We start from the raw sequence: 13,008 nt of genomic DNA on the forward strand, positions 1-13,008 counted from the left end.
TCCATCTCTAGCAGTCAGAGAAATGCAAATCAAAACCACCCTAAGATACCATCTCACTCCAGTAAGATTGGCAGCCACTATGAAGTCAAACAACAACAAGTGCTGGCGAGGATGTGGAGAAAAGGGTACACTTGTACATTGCTGGTGGGACTGCAAATTGGTGCGGCCAATTTGGAAAGCAGTTTGGAGATTCCTGGGAAAGCTGGGAATGGAACCACCATTTGACCCTGCTATTGCCCTTCTCGGACTATTCCCTGAAGACCTTAAAAGAGCATGCTACAGGGATACTGCCACATCGATATTCATAGCAGCACAATTCACGATAGCAAGATTGTGGAACCAACCTAGATGCCCTTCAATAGATGAATGGATAAAAAAATGTGGCATTTATACACAATGGAGTATTACTCTGCTTTAAAAAAATGACAAAATCATAGAATTTGGAGGGAAATGGATGGCATTAGAGCAGATTATGCTAAGCGAAGCTAGCCAATCCTTAAAAAACAAATGCCAAATGTCTTCTTTGATATAAGGGGAGTAACCAAGGACAGGGTAGAGACGAAGAGCTTGAGAAGAAGATTAACATTAAACAGGGATGAGAGGTGGGAGGTAAAGGGAGTGAGAAGGGAAATTGCATGGAAATGGAAGGTGATCCTCAGGGTTATACATAATTACATATAAGAGGAAAGGAGGGGTAAGAGAAAAATAATACAAGTGGAAGAAATGATTTACAGTAGAGGGGGTAGAAAGAGAGAAGGGGAGGGGAGGGGAGGGGAGGGGAGGGGAAGGGGGATAGTAAAGAATAGGATAGACAGCAGAATACATCAGTCACTAGAATGGCAATATGTAAATCAATGGAAGTGTAACTGATGTGATACAGCAATCTGTGTATGGAGTAAAAATGGGAGTTCATAACCCACTTGAATCAAACTGTGAAATATGATATATTAAGAACTATGTAATGTTTTGAACGACCAACAATAAAAAAAGAAAGATTTTAAAGGTGAGATTGTGTTTAAATTGTTTATAAATTTAAATTGATTATTATAATAGATTATCATAATTTCTTTCAGATTCATTAATGTTTTGTAAATAGATTGGAAACCTCAACAGTGGTATTTAGCTTCTTTCCTAAAGAAAATAAATTGTATTTAGTGTTACCAGGGTGTACCTTCCAAACATCATCAAGATAAGACTAATGTTCCTGGAATTTACATTATTATGTATGAGGCACTGAATTTATATTATCCTAAGCTTTCCAGTTGAGAAATAAGAGAAAGTTAAAATTCAGAAATTTTAAGACAATACAGTTGGTATTAGGTAGCATCAGAATCCAAACAGATTGTTTAAAACCATTATTTTTTCATCAATTTTTATCTTATATTTCATAGATTCCAAGATACCTTTTTTTGGGTGGGGGAGGAAGTACTGGGGCTTGAACCCATGGTCCTCAACCACTGAGCCACATCCCCAGCCCCATTTTGTGTTTTATTTAGAGACAGGATCTCACTGAGTGGCTAATGGCTTTGAACTTAAGATCCTCCTGTCTCAGCTTCTTGAACTGCTGAGATCACAGGCAGGAGCCACCACACCTGGCCCAAGAAACCTTTTTTTTTTTTTTTTTACATTTAAATAATCCATGATATTTTGGAGTGTTTTATAATTAACAATATTTGAGATCAATTGTAAATATTATGCTAAGAATGCCAATTTTTTTTTATTTTTGAAATTTCTATAAACCCATAGTCTTTTTTTTTTTTTTTTTTTTTGGTACCAGGGATTGAACCCCAGGGCACTTAGCCACTGGGCCACACCCCAGGCCTTTTTTTTTACTTTATTTAGGGACAAGGTCTCCCTGAGTTCCTAGGTGCCTCGCTAAGTTACTGAGGATGGCTTGGAACTCATGATCCTCCTGCCTCAGCCTCCCCAGTCACTGGGATTATAGGCTATGCCACCATGCCCAGCCCATAGTCATTTTTAAGAGCCTTAATTTCTAAAACAAAGGAGATCCAAAATTATTAGGGTTTTTTTTTTTTTTTTAGGAATTATATGTGCATATCTTCATCGATCAAGTAACTAAGTGGTATACTATAATCTTAGGATGGAGAATTTTAGTGTTATTTTTCCCCTTGAGTTTTTTCTCAACTGTTTAAAGTATTTAGTTTTTCTACTAAGATTATACATATGCATATACAAACATTTAAATTTTAGAAATAAAGGATTACCACAGTTTTTAAGGAATTCTGAGTTTTGTTGGCACTGAAAGTGAAGGAAAACTTAAGAAAATGTGAGTACTTTCGTCAGCTTTTTTGCCACTGTGACCAAAACACCTGAAAAGAACATTTTTAGAGAAGGAAAAGTTTAGTTGTGGCATAGGATTTCATAGGTTTCAGTCTACAGATGGCTGACTGCATTGTTCTGGGCCCAAGGTGAGGCAGAACATCAATGGCAGAAGACTGCAAGTGTAGGAAGGCAGCTCCCAAAATGACAGTCAGGAAGCAGAGAGAGAGTTCCTCAACAGGGATAAGATATATACGCCAAAGGCAAGCCCCTGATGACCCACTTCCTGCAGTTACCCCTATTATCCTTATTAATAGATTAGTACACTGATTAAATTAAGGCTCTCATAACTCAGTCATTTCACCTCTGAAGGTTCTAGTGTTGTCTCATATAGGAGCTTTTGGGTTAAGCCTCATCTCTAAGCCATAACAGAGAATAAATCCCTCTTCTTGTTTTTTGTTTGTTTGTTTTGGTATGGGGATCGAATCCAGGCATGCTCAACTTGTCAGCAACGTCCCCAGCCCTTTTTCTTTTTTTTTATTTTGAGACAGGTCTTGCTAAGTTGCTTAGGGCCTTGCTAAATTGCTGAGGCTATCTTTGAACTTGCAATCCTTTTGCCTTAGACTCCTGAACTGCTGGGAAAATAGGCTTTCACCACCACACATGGCCTGCTCTCATGTATTTTCTATGATGAAGATGTTGTGATTTAAACTTACAGGCACTATGTAGATCCAGGTAAAATAGTTATGTGGCAAAATTTTCTATGAGAAACTATGACTAAATTATGCTAGAAAAAACTATGGATTTTTAAAAACAATTATTTTTAGTGTTCCCCAAAAAATTGAATTTGAAAGTAAATTTATTATGCTTTTTCCTTTCACCCCTAGAGCCCAGATTATACTAGGTCTCTTGTATGTATTTAAAATGAGACAAGCTAAAGTAAATTTTATCTTTAAAAGTTGAATTAGAAGGCTTCTTATCACCTTAGTTAACACATTAAGTTTTTGAAAGAATTTCAGAGCTCATTAATGATAATTACTTATTGAAGGACCACCCCCGCCTTTCTGTACTGGGGATTGAACACACCCTTAGCAATAGCCTTCCATTTCTTTCAGCCACCATCACGCCCAGCTTTTGCAAACCTAAATATCTTCATTACCATGTATTTGCTTGTATGGATGTTTAATGTACAAAGAATCATAATAATATACATTTAAAAGACATATTTTCACAGAATGCTTGATAGAATTCAGCAAGCAGAAATAATGGAATAATACAACATATACTAACTGGGTCAAAGTAAAAAACCTATACCAAATGCAAATAAGTAAATGCTGTTATCAATTTTTATGAGGTTCTAGAATATGAGAAACTAAAATAAAGTGACAAATATCAGAATGATAGTGGCAACTGAAGGAATTAACAGAAAAGAGTGATAACAGAATTTTTAGGTAAATGAAAATGCTATATTCTTTGAATTTGTTTGGTTATGTAACAGTGGTCCACCTCATGCTTTGAATATAGCCCTTGCTGCTCTGCCACTGAGGCTTATTTTAAGATAGACATGGGTTTTTTTTTTCTCTTCCCTTTTCCCCCTTCCTAACATGATGGTGGAGAACAGGATTACCTGTTTCCCATTATAGACCACATAGACCATAGGAACCAAGTAATTCAGACTTCAGGGATGACACAGATCTAAGAAATGGCTGTATGCCAAAAAATTAACAAGTGAATCACAACCCCCCACAGGGAACACCTGGAATAAATCTCTTCTTTAAAAACCTTCTGTTCTTTCTGATGGGCATAATCACAGCCTTTATGACTGGAGTCCCCTGTGTTTGTCATTTGCTAACAAAGCAATGAACCAAACCCTTTTTCTCAAAACCCTATTCTCATTGAATTGGCATGGGTGACAGTTACATGAATATATATAGTTATCAAAACTCATTAAAGTCTATATTTAAAATCTCTGCACTTCATTATAAGTTTGATCTCAGTTAAAAATTCTTTTTCAAACTTTTTTTTTATTCTAAGACTCAAGGAAAAATTGTCAAAACTAGTGGTCATTTTTATTAAAAAAGTTAGAAAATACTGTCATTGAAAACTTGATTCACATAAATGTAAGACATAAAAGTATTTTATAAATTACTAGTATATAATAGTGACATTGAATACATTAAACTTCATCAAAATTAAAAACTTTTTACCTCTGAAAACTGTCATTAACAAAGTGAAAAGGCAACTTACAGAGTAGGAAAAAATACTATCAAATCTGGTGTCTAAAAAGAGATTTGTTTCTAGAATATGTGAAAAATACTTAGCACTTAATATGATGAAGAAAAATAACCCAATTAAAACCAGGAAAAAATATACAATTAAATATTTCTATACAAAAACTTTACCAGTGACCAAAAGCACTTAAAAAGATGTTCAACATTATTTAGCTATTAAGAAACGCAAACCTATACACCAATGATACTCAGCTGAAAGAGAAATTAGGAAAACTATGCCATTCACAATAGCCCCCTCCACCAAAAAAAATCAATTTGGGAATCAATCTAACAAAAGAGATAGATGAAAAACCTCTACAGTGAAAACTATAGAACACTATTATGGTTTGGATGTGAGCTGTCTCCCAAAAGTTTACAAGTGAAACAATGCAAGAAGGTTCAGAAAATAAATGATTGGGTTACCAAACAGCACCCTAACCCAATCAGTGAAATAATCACCTTGATGGGATTAATTGAGTGGTAACTGAAGGCAGTTGGGGTGTGGCTAGAGGAGGTGGGACTTAGGGGTGTGACTTCCGGGTATATCTTTTTACTTGGCAAGTGGAGACCTATCTCTCTCTCTCTGCTCTCTGATTATCATGTGAGCCGCTTCTCTCTGCCACACTCTTCTGCCATGATGTTTAGCCTCACCTTGAGCCCCAAGGAATGGAGTCTGTTGTCTATGGATTGAGATCTCTGAAATAAACTTTTCTTCCTGTACTATTGTGCTGATCCAGACTTTTAGTTGCAGTTGCAAAAAGCTGGCTAAAACAAACACTAAGGAAAGAAATTGAAGAAGACTTTAGAAGAGGAAAAGATCTTTCATGTTCATAGGTAGGCAGAATTAATATTGTCAAAGTAGCCATACTACCAAAAGTGCTATACAGATTTAATGCAATTTCCATCAAAATTCCAATGACATTCTTCACAGAAATAGAAATAGAAAAAGCAGTCATGAAATTCATTTGAAAAAATAAGAGGCCTATAATAGCCAAAACAATCCTTAGTGAGAAAAATGAAACAGTGACAAAAGTAGCATGGTGTTGGCACCAAAACAGGTATGAAGGCCAATGGAATAGAAGACACAGAGACAAACCCACATAAATACAGTTATCTCTTATTAGACAAAGGTGCTAAAAACATACACTGAAAAAAAAGTTAGCTTCTTCAAACAAATGGTTCTAGGAAAACTGGAAATCCCAATGTAGTAGAATGAAATTTAACTGTCTCTCACCCTGTACAAAACTCAATTCAAAGTGGATCAAAGACCTAGGTATTAGACCAGAAACCTGTACCTACTAGAAAAAAAAATTTAGGCTCAACACTCCAACATGTTGGCGTAGGAACCAACTTCCGTATTAAGACTTCTAAAGTGAAAGAAATGAAATTTAAAAATCAGTAAATGTGATAGTATCAAACTAAAATGCTGTGCTTTACAGCAAAGGAAACAATCAAGAATGTGAAGAGAGAGCCTACAGACTGGGAGAAAATCTTTGCCACCTGTACCAGATAAAGTATTAATTTCTAGAATGTTCAAAAAACTCAAAAAGCTTAACATAAAAAAGACAAAAAATCCAATTAATAAACGGTCATTGTAACTAAGCAGACACATCTCTGAAGAAGAAATATGAATGGTCAACAAAAATATGAACAAATGTTAAATTGTGTAGCAATTACAGAAATGCAAATTAAAACATACTGAGATTCCATCTCACTCCAGTCAAAATGGCAGTTATAAAGAATACAAGCAACAATAAATGTTGGTGAGGATGTAGGGGGAAAAGGTACTCTCATACATTGCTGGTAGGACTGAAAATTGAGGCAAACACTCTGGAAAGCAGTATGGAGATTCCTGAGAAAACCTGGAATGTACCACTTTTGGACTCAGTTATCCCATTCCTCAGTCTATATCCAAAAGACTTAAAAACAGCATTCTACAGTAATGCAGCCACATCTATGTATATAGCAGCTCAAATCACAATAGCCAAGCTATGGAAACAATCTAAGTGTCCTTCAGTGGATGAATGGATAAAGGTATATTACTCAGCCATAAAGAAGAATGTCTTTATGACATTTGCTGTTAAATGAATGGATCTGGAGACTATCATGCAAAGTGAAATAAGATAATTTCAAGAAACGAAGGTGGACACTAACCCACAACAAGTGGGGGGAGGCAGAGGTAGAAGTTCATTGGATTAGACAAAGGAAAATGAAAGGAAGTGAGGGAGGATGGAGACAGGAGAGGCAGTAGAATAAATCTGACATAACATTCCTGTGTACATATATGAATATACCACAGCGAATCTCAACATAGTGTACATCCACAAGACTGCGATCCTAATTAGAATATGATACATTCCATGTTTGTAGGAATATATCAAAATGGATTCTGTTATGTAGAACTAAAAAGAAGAAACAAAAAATTTTAAGAAGATAATTTTATGCATCACAGAACAATGTATTTTCTTTTAATAAAAAAAAGGCAAGCCAAAGCCACAGTGAAATACACATTCCAGAATCATAATAGGCAGAAAATAATAAGTGATAGCAATGATATGCAGAAATTGGAACTCTCAAACATTGCCAGCAGGAACATAAATAGGGCTTCCACTTGAGAAAACAGTTTGACAGTTCCTCAACAGGTCATATGTATAATCATCATATGACCTAACATTTTCATTCTTAGGAAAACATCCAGGAGAAATGAAACATGCCTTTGCACAAAAGTTGCACATCATGTTCCTGGTAGCCTTATTCAGAATAGCCCACATCTAGAAATAAATCACATGCCCTCCTACTGGTATATGAATAAGTATTATAAGACACTAAAAGGCCATAAAACTTGAATGCAACAAGAAAGAAAACTGTGAAAGAGATATGTTACAAAATTTTGGGGGGACAGGTTCTCACTAAGTTGTCCAGATGCAAAGTTGCAGAGGAGGCCCTCAAACTTAAAATTCTCCCATCTCAGCTTCCAGAGTCACTGGGATTATATGCGTGGGCCACCCTGACCCATCAAGAGAGACCTATTTGTTCGTAAAATACCTAAGCAAGTGAGCACATTTCTATAAAAATTTAGTCATTTTTCAAATGTTTAGCTTCTGTGTTTATCAGGCTTTATTTTCAACAACAGAAGTGTGAATAAGTAGTACAATTGGCTTAAAGACCTGAATTTAAAAAGATAAAGAAACGTTCTTAATGCCAGGAGGGAGAATTTTAGCTTGACTGTTACCATAGTGCACCTTTCTTTTATTTACAACTCTACAACTTTACTATTGAAAATGCATTCATTCGTTCATTCCACACATACTGTTGAATGCCTTCTACTGCCTAGTGCTGAGTTTCCTGTTACGGAAGTAGAGCTTGTTCAAAATAAGGTCTATCATAGCTTGAGCTATGTGTGAATTCATTCTTGATGATATCTTTTATTAGTCTGATTTGTATTTCATTTCCTTTTGTAGTAATTACAAAGTGTTTGATTAAGTATTTGATTTTGTTCCTTCTGTTTATGCCATCGACATTATAATGCAAGAAATACAGATTTTAAACACTTAAGAGACTTTCTCTAGAAAAGTTATTTATCACCTAGTGATAAAAATAGTATATAAGTAGTGTATAAATCCTAAATCATACTATTTCAGAGCACATTTTATCAATTTTAGTCATTTTCTTCATTAGTTGTGTTAATTGTTTCATGACCTCAAACTATTAGTAAATATTTCTTGTTTGCTTTCTTTTCTGATAAGTGCATGCAAATTCTGAATCTTGTTTGCTTGTGCTTAAATAAATACTAAATCTAAAATACTCATTAATGAAGTTATTAGAATTGAATGCATGCTTTTCTTATTTCTGTTTTTTTTTAATCCTGTTATCTGTGGATCATGGTTTCTACCTAAAAATTTGATTTTAGAAGAATCACTTTTACTTGACTTATAGAGAAGATTTTATATAAGCATTTGCATTTGATTCTTTAGATACAAGTTTCATTGAAAGTGTTATTACAGGGAGCTGGGGTTGTGGCTCAGTGGTAGAGCGCTTGCCTAGCATGCATGAGGCACTGGGTTTGATTCCCAGCATCACAAAATAAATAAAAATAAAGTTCTAAAAAAAGAATGGTTTCGAGGTCATATAAATTACCCTTCTAATCATAATTTCCCAAAAGATGATTATGTAGGCTTTTTAAATAGAGCTCTCAAGGTTACATGCAGTTTCTTATATTTTGAAAAGAAACCCATTATGAAGTTATATTTTCTCCCAGACTGCAGTCTGCTTTTTAAAACTATTATCTCCTTAACTGGCATGGCCCATTTGTATCACACTCTTTGACACTCTGCTGTTCTCCTCTGGAAAAAGTCCATATTACCATTGAGGTTTTCAAATGAGGAGCCTCAAATATTGGTATTGTTTTAGATGTCATTTTTCCTGTGCAGAAGAATTAGATTATTACTTTTTATCTTTTATTGCAATAAAAGATTGAATTTGAATTTTTAAAAGCTACCATGTCACCCTTCAAATTTGTATCAAACTTGTATAAAATTCATCTTTTAGGCTCTTTTATTGTTTATATTTCCCTCATTTCATAGTCCATATATTTTCTTGCTCAGGTCCTACTGCATTAAAATTTTATATGTATTTCAACTATAATTTTATCTTGTTAATTTAATTCAGTTATAATAGTTAAGCTCTTAAGTGTTTAAAATCTAGAACATTAAATTATTCCTTTCAAATTTGTGCCACCTGCATATTTTATGAACACATATACTATATTCCAAATTGTGTATATTACATAGTATAAATAAAGATGGTAAAGAGATCAAAGGATAAAATTTTGTGTCCTATTTAACAAAATTTCAACATTTTAGTTTTTTAAAATTATTTTTAACCTATAACTCAGATAATACATTTTTGAAGTTTCATATATATGTTTACTTGATAAAAAATAACAATATATACTTTGCAGATTTTAATATAAGTTAAATATCACTTTGTCTCCATAAAGAAAGCAAAATAGTAGTAGTTGCTTATATTTTAAGAACATAACACTTTAAAAAATTTTGAGTGTCCAACTGCCTTTTCATTCTACACAGGATGACAGCAAGCAGGCACAGTTCTTAGCTCTGGCTGTTGTTTACTTCATTTCGGTTCTGATGGTTTCTAAGTATCGTGACATATTAGAACCCCAGAGAGAGACTGCAAGACCTGGAAGCCAACCAGGTAGAAACATCAGACAAGAAATAAATTCACCAACAAGTACAGGTACTTTATTTTGTTTTTGTTTATTTTTCACCACCATTTATTTCCCTTTCTTTTTTTTTTTCATTTTTACATTCATATTTGAACTGGACTTGCTCATAATTATCTTAAATAATTATTATTTTAAAAATATTTTTGTTTATTAATTTATTTTCATATGGTGCTGAGGATCAAACCCAGTGCCTCACACATGTGAGGTAAATGCTCTACCACTGAGCTATAGCCCCAGTCCCTATCTCAAATAGTTATAAATAATTGGTATGTGAATGCCAAATCAATATTTTAATTCCATAAAATGTGTGAATGATATTTTTATAGTATTTGATATATATATATATATATATATATATATATATATATATATATATATACACATACATACAGCTTTGGTTCTACTGTTTCCTATTTATTAATAATAAAATCAATTAGCCATACCACTATTTAATATGCATGTGACTCATACTTTTTAAAACATTTCTTCTTTTATTTTTAGAACAAGAAAATTAAGAGGTCCTTATAGAGTTGTTCAAGACTAAGAATAAGCCAAAATATAAATTTTTATACCAAGTTGGAAAATTAATTTTCTTCCTTCCCTTCTTTCCTTCTTTGTCTATCTTGCTTTCTTCTGCTGTTTACAGTTATTTTACTATCTAAATAGCCTGTCAGTCATTCATGATATATCAGACATACATTTTAAATTTGTACATGCTGTACAAAATTTATACAAAGTGGCCTCACTAAAATCAAAATCTAGTGGAGAGAGAACATCATAGACAGTAAAGACCATCTTGGGTCATGTTGTCTTGCTCATTTGCAAAACACACTCATTTTGCTGAAGTTCTTACATTATCAGCTTTGTCTACTCTCCTTGAAAACAATAACCACATTTTCTGGCAACTTACATTTTAGTACCATGAGGGGCTTTCAGTGATTTGTATTTCCCACCAGGTGTTTACATCAAGGTTTTTTTCTCTCTTTTTTTAGTGTAACCTTGATTACTCAGTGGTTATTTCATGTGTCACGGGGTTAATTTTTAGTTGAAATTGCCTTTCCTTAATAATTACAAGTGATCTATAAATTAAAAGGATATTTTTTAAAAAGTGAGTAGAAATTAGTGGTCAAATCTCTGCATCTTGTTTTCCATAAGCATATCAGATCTTATTTATCTTTCATTGCTAATGTATAGATAAGGATTATATTTTAGTTATAATATTTTGCTTTTATATGTCATGTTTACTTTTAACATAGAAATTTGAGGTTATTTCATTATAATATAGTTTCACTTTTAATTTTATTCTACCAATTGAACATCATCCTCCCTTTCTAGTTTGTGTCCTTTCACAATTTCAGACACTAAGACTTTATTATCTTATTTTTACTTTTTTCTTCATTTTAATGTGTTCATATCTATCATGTCTGTATAAAATAATTGATAGTATACTGAACCTTCTGGTTATGATTTTCTTGTGTATTTGTATGTCCCTATGTGTGGTACTAAAATTACTCTTAGTGAGTATATTGATTATCTTGACCTCTTACTTCTCTTCAGAGATACATTCTTTGTTGCTAGTACTGTTTGCATGTTGCAGTAATATAGGATTGTCATGGATCTTCAGTAGACCATGTTCCAGGTTGTTACATGCTGCCTCAAATTTGATTCCATGATTTTCTCCACAGTTGTGGTCATACCATCTATCCCTCATCCAAGTTTGAACCATGGATTCCTTGCCAAGTTAATTCCTGAGCAGAGCTTTGCCCACTCATTTTACAAAGGTAATATTGACCTCATCTCCTGACCTGTTTGGTATTCTTATTTCATGAGTGAGTATAAAGTTAATGTTTCTGAAGTCATTGTTTATAAATAAGTACACACCTCAGGTTTCACGGATATATGATATTTGTATTTATGCCTGGCAGTTGAGAATAAAGTGATATAGTGTTTGTACTTGTATTCCATTACATTTCTTTAAGTATCATCTGCAAATTGAGGATACCTAATTTTATGTATATTAATATACACAATGGTGAAATATACTAGAGATTGTGAAAGAGTCACATCATAGTGTGACTTAAATTAGCCCACAATGAAGGCTACTCTGGATCCACTAGAACAGAGCTTAAAAACAAGACTTGAAACATCACACTGATCTATGCTATTTAAATTCCAGTTAGACCAAAATGCCAATACTCTTTAAAGAAATGCAGACAATACTTCACCAGAAAACATAAATTAAATATTAGCACCCAAGAAAATATTACTAAGCAATGTAAAGAGGTTGAAAAAAGGGGTGCATAAACAGAAGAAAAAAGTCAACAAACAGGAGCAGATTCAGAAACAACAGAAATAGTAGAATCATCAGAGAAGGACATTAAAATAGCCCTTATACAATATGTTCAGGATGTTTTTTCAATTTAAAGGGAAAAATGAGCATAATGAAGTGAGGACTAGAAGATAGAAAGTAAAAGAACCAAATTGAAGTTTTAAAGATGAAAAATATTAATACGTTTCAAATGATAATTTCTGTGAGTACTATTAACAAGATGTTAGTGCTGTGGAACAAAAGATCGTAATAGACAGAATTCTGTGATAGTCCCAAGATTTTCCTTTGTGTACACTCTACAAAATTCTTGGGATGGTGGATGTGATGGATTTCTCTATTGTGATTAAGCTGTTATTGGCACAGGTGCTTAAAGGTTTTTTTATGTATAAAAACAAGACATCTGTAATAAGAGATCATTTAACTTCTTCCTTTCCAACTTAGATCCAACTTTTGTTTCTTCTTCTTCTTTTTTTTTTTTTTTTTTTACCTAATTGCTCCAGTTGGGACTTCAGTACTATATTGAATAGAATCTCTCTTTTTTCAACATTGTATCTCTAGTCCTTGCATTGTGCTTAGATATAATTATAGTAAAATATTTCTCAAGTAAATGATTAAGCTAGTGGGAATACTAAGCAATTTTCATAAAGGTGAGTATTCATGGTAGCCTGAAAATATGTTTAGCTAATAACCATGTGAAAATAGAAACAAGGAATTTAACTATAACTAATCCTAAAAGCTATAGAAGGTTTTTGTTAGTTTAATAAGAAGAAAGTTAATATTTTACATGGAATTACAAAGAAATAGGTCCTATTATTTTATGATCTGTAGGAAATGGGTAGATGTAATTTATGAAAAGAATTTATAAAGAAATAAGACAAGAAATA

At 33.2% G+C, this 13,008-nt stretch overlaps 1 protein-coding gene across 6 annotated transcripts in view; it reads left to right on the forward strand.

Moving 5' to 3' along the window:
- NBEA (neurobeachin) overlaps window positions 1-13,008 on the forward strand; it is a 638,449-nt gene that overhangs the window by 218,788 nt on the left and 406,653 nt on the right. For all 6 annotated transcript variants that reach the window (XM_081293195.1, XM_081293196.1, XM_081293198.1 and 3 more), the window contains exons 28-29: window positions 9,638-9,806; window positions 11,481-11,576. In XM_081293195.1, the coding sequence (XP_081149321.1) occupies window positions 9,638-9,806; window positions 11,481-11,576 (265 nt within the window). The remainder of the gene's footprint in view (window positions 1-9,637; window positions 9,807-11,480; window positions 11,577-13,008) is intronic.

The sequence above is a fragment of the Spermophilus citellus genome (assembly GCF_964194105.1).
Source record: "Spermophilus citellus genome assembly, chromosome: 1".
NCBI classification, from domain to species: domain Eukaryota; kingdom Metazoa; phylum Chordata; class Mammalia; order Rodentia; family Sciuridae; genus Spermophilus; species Spermophilus citellus.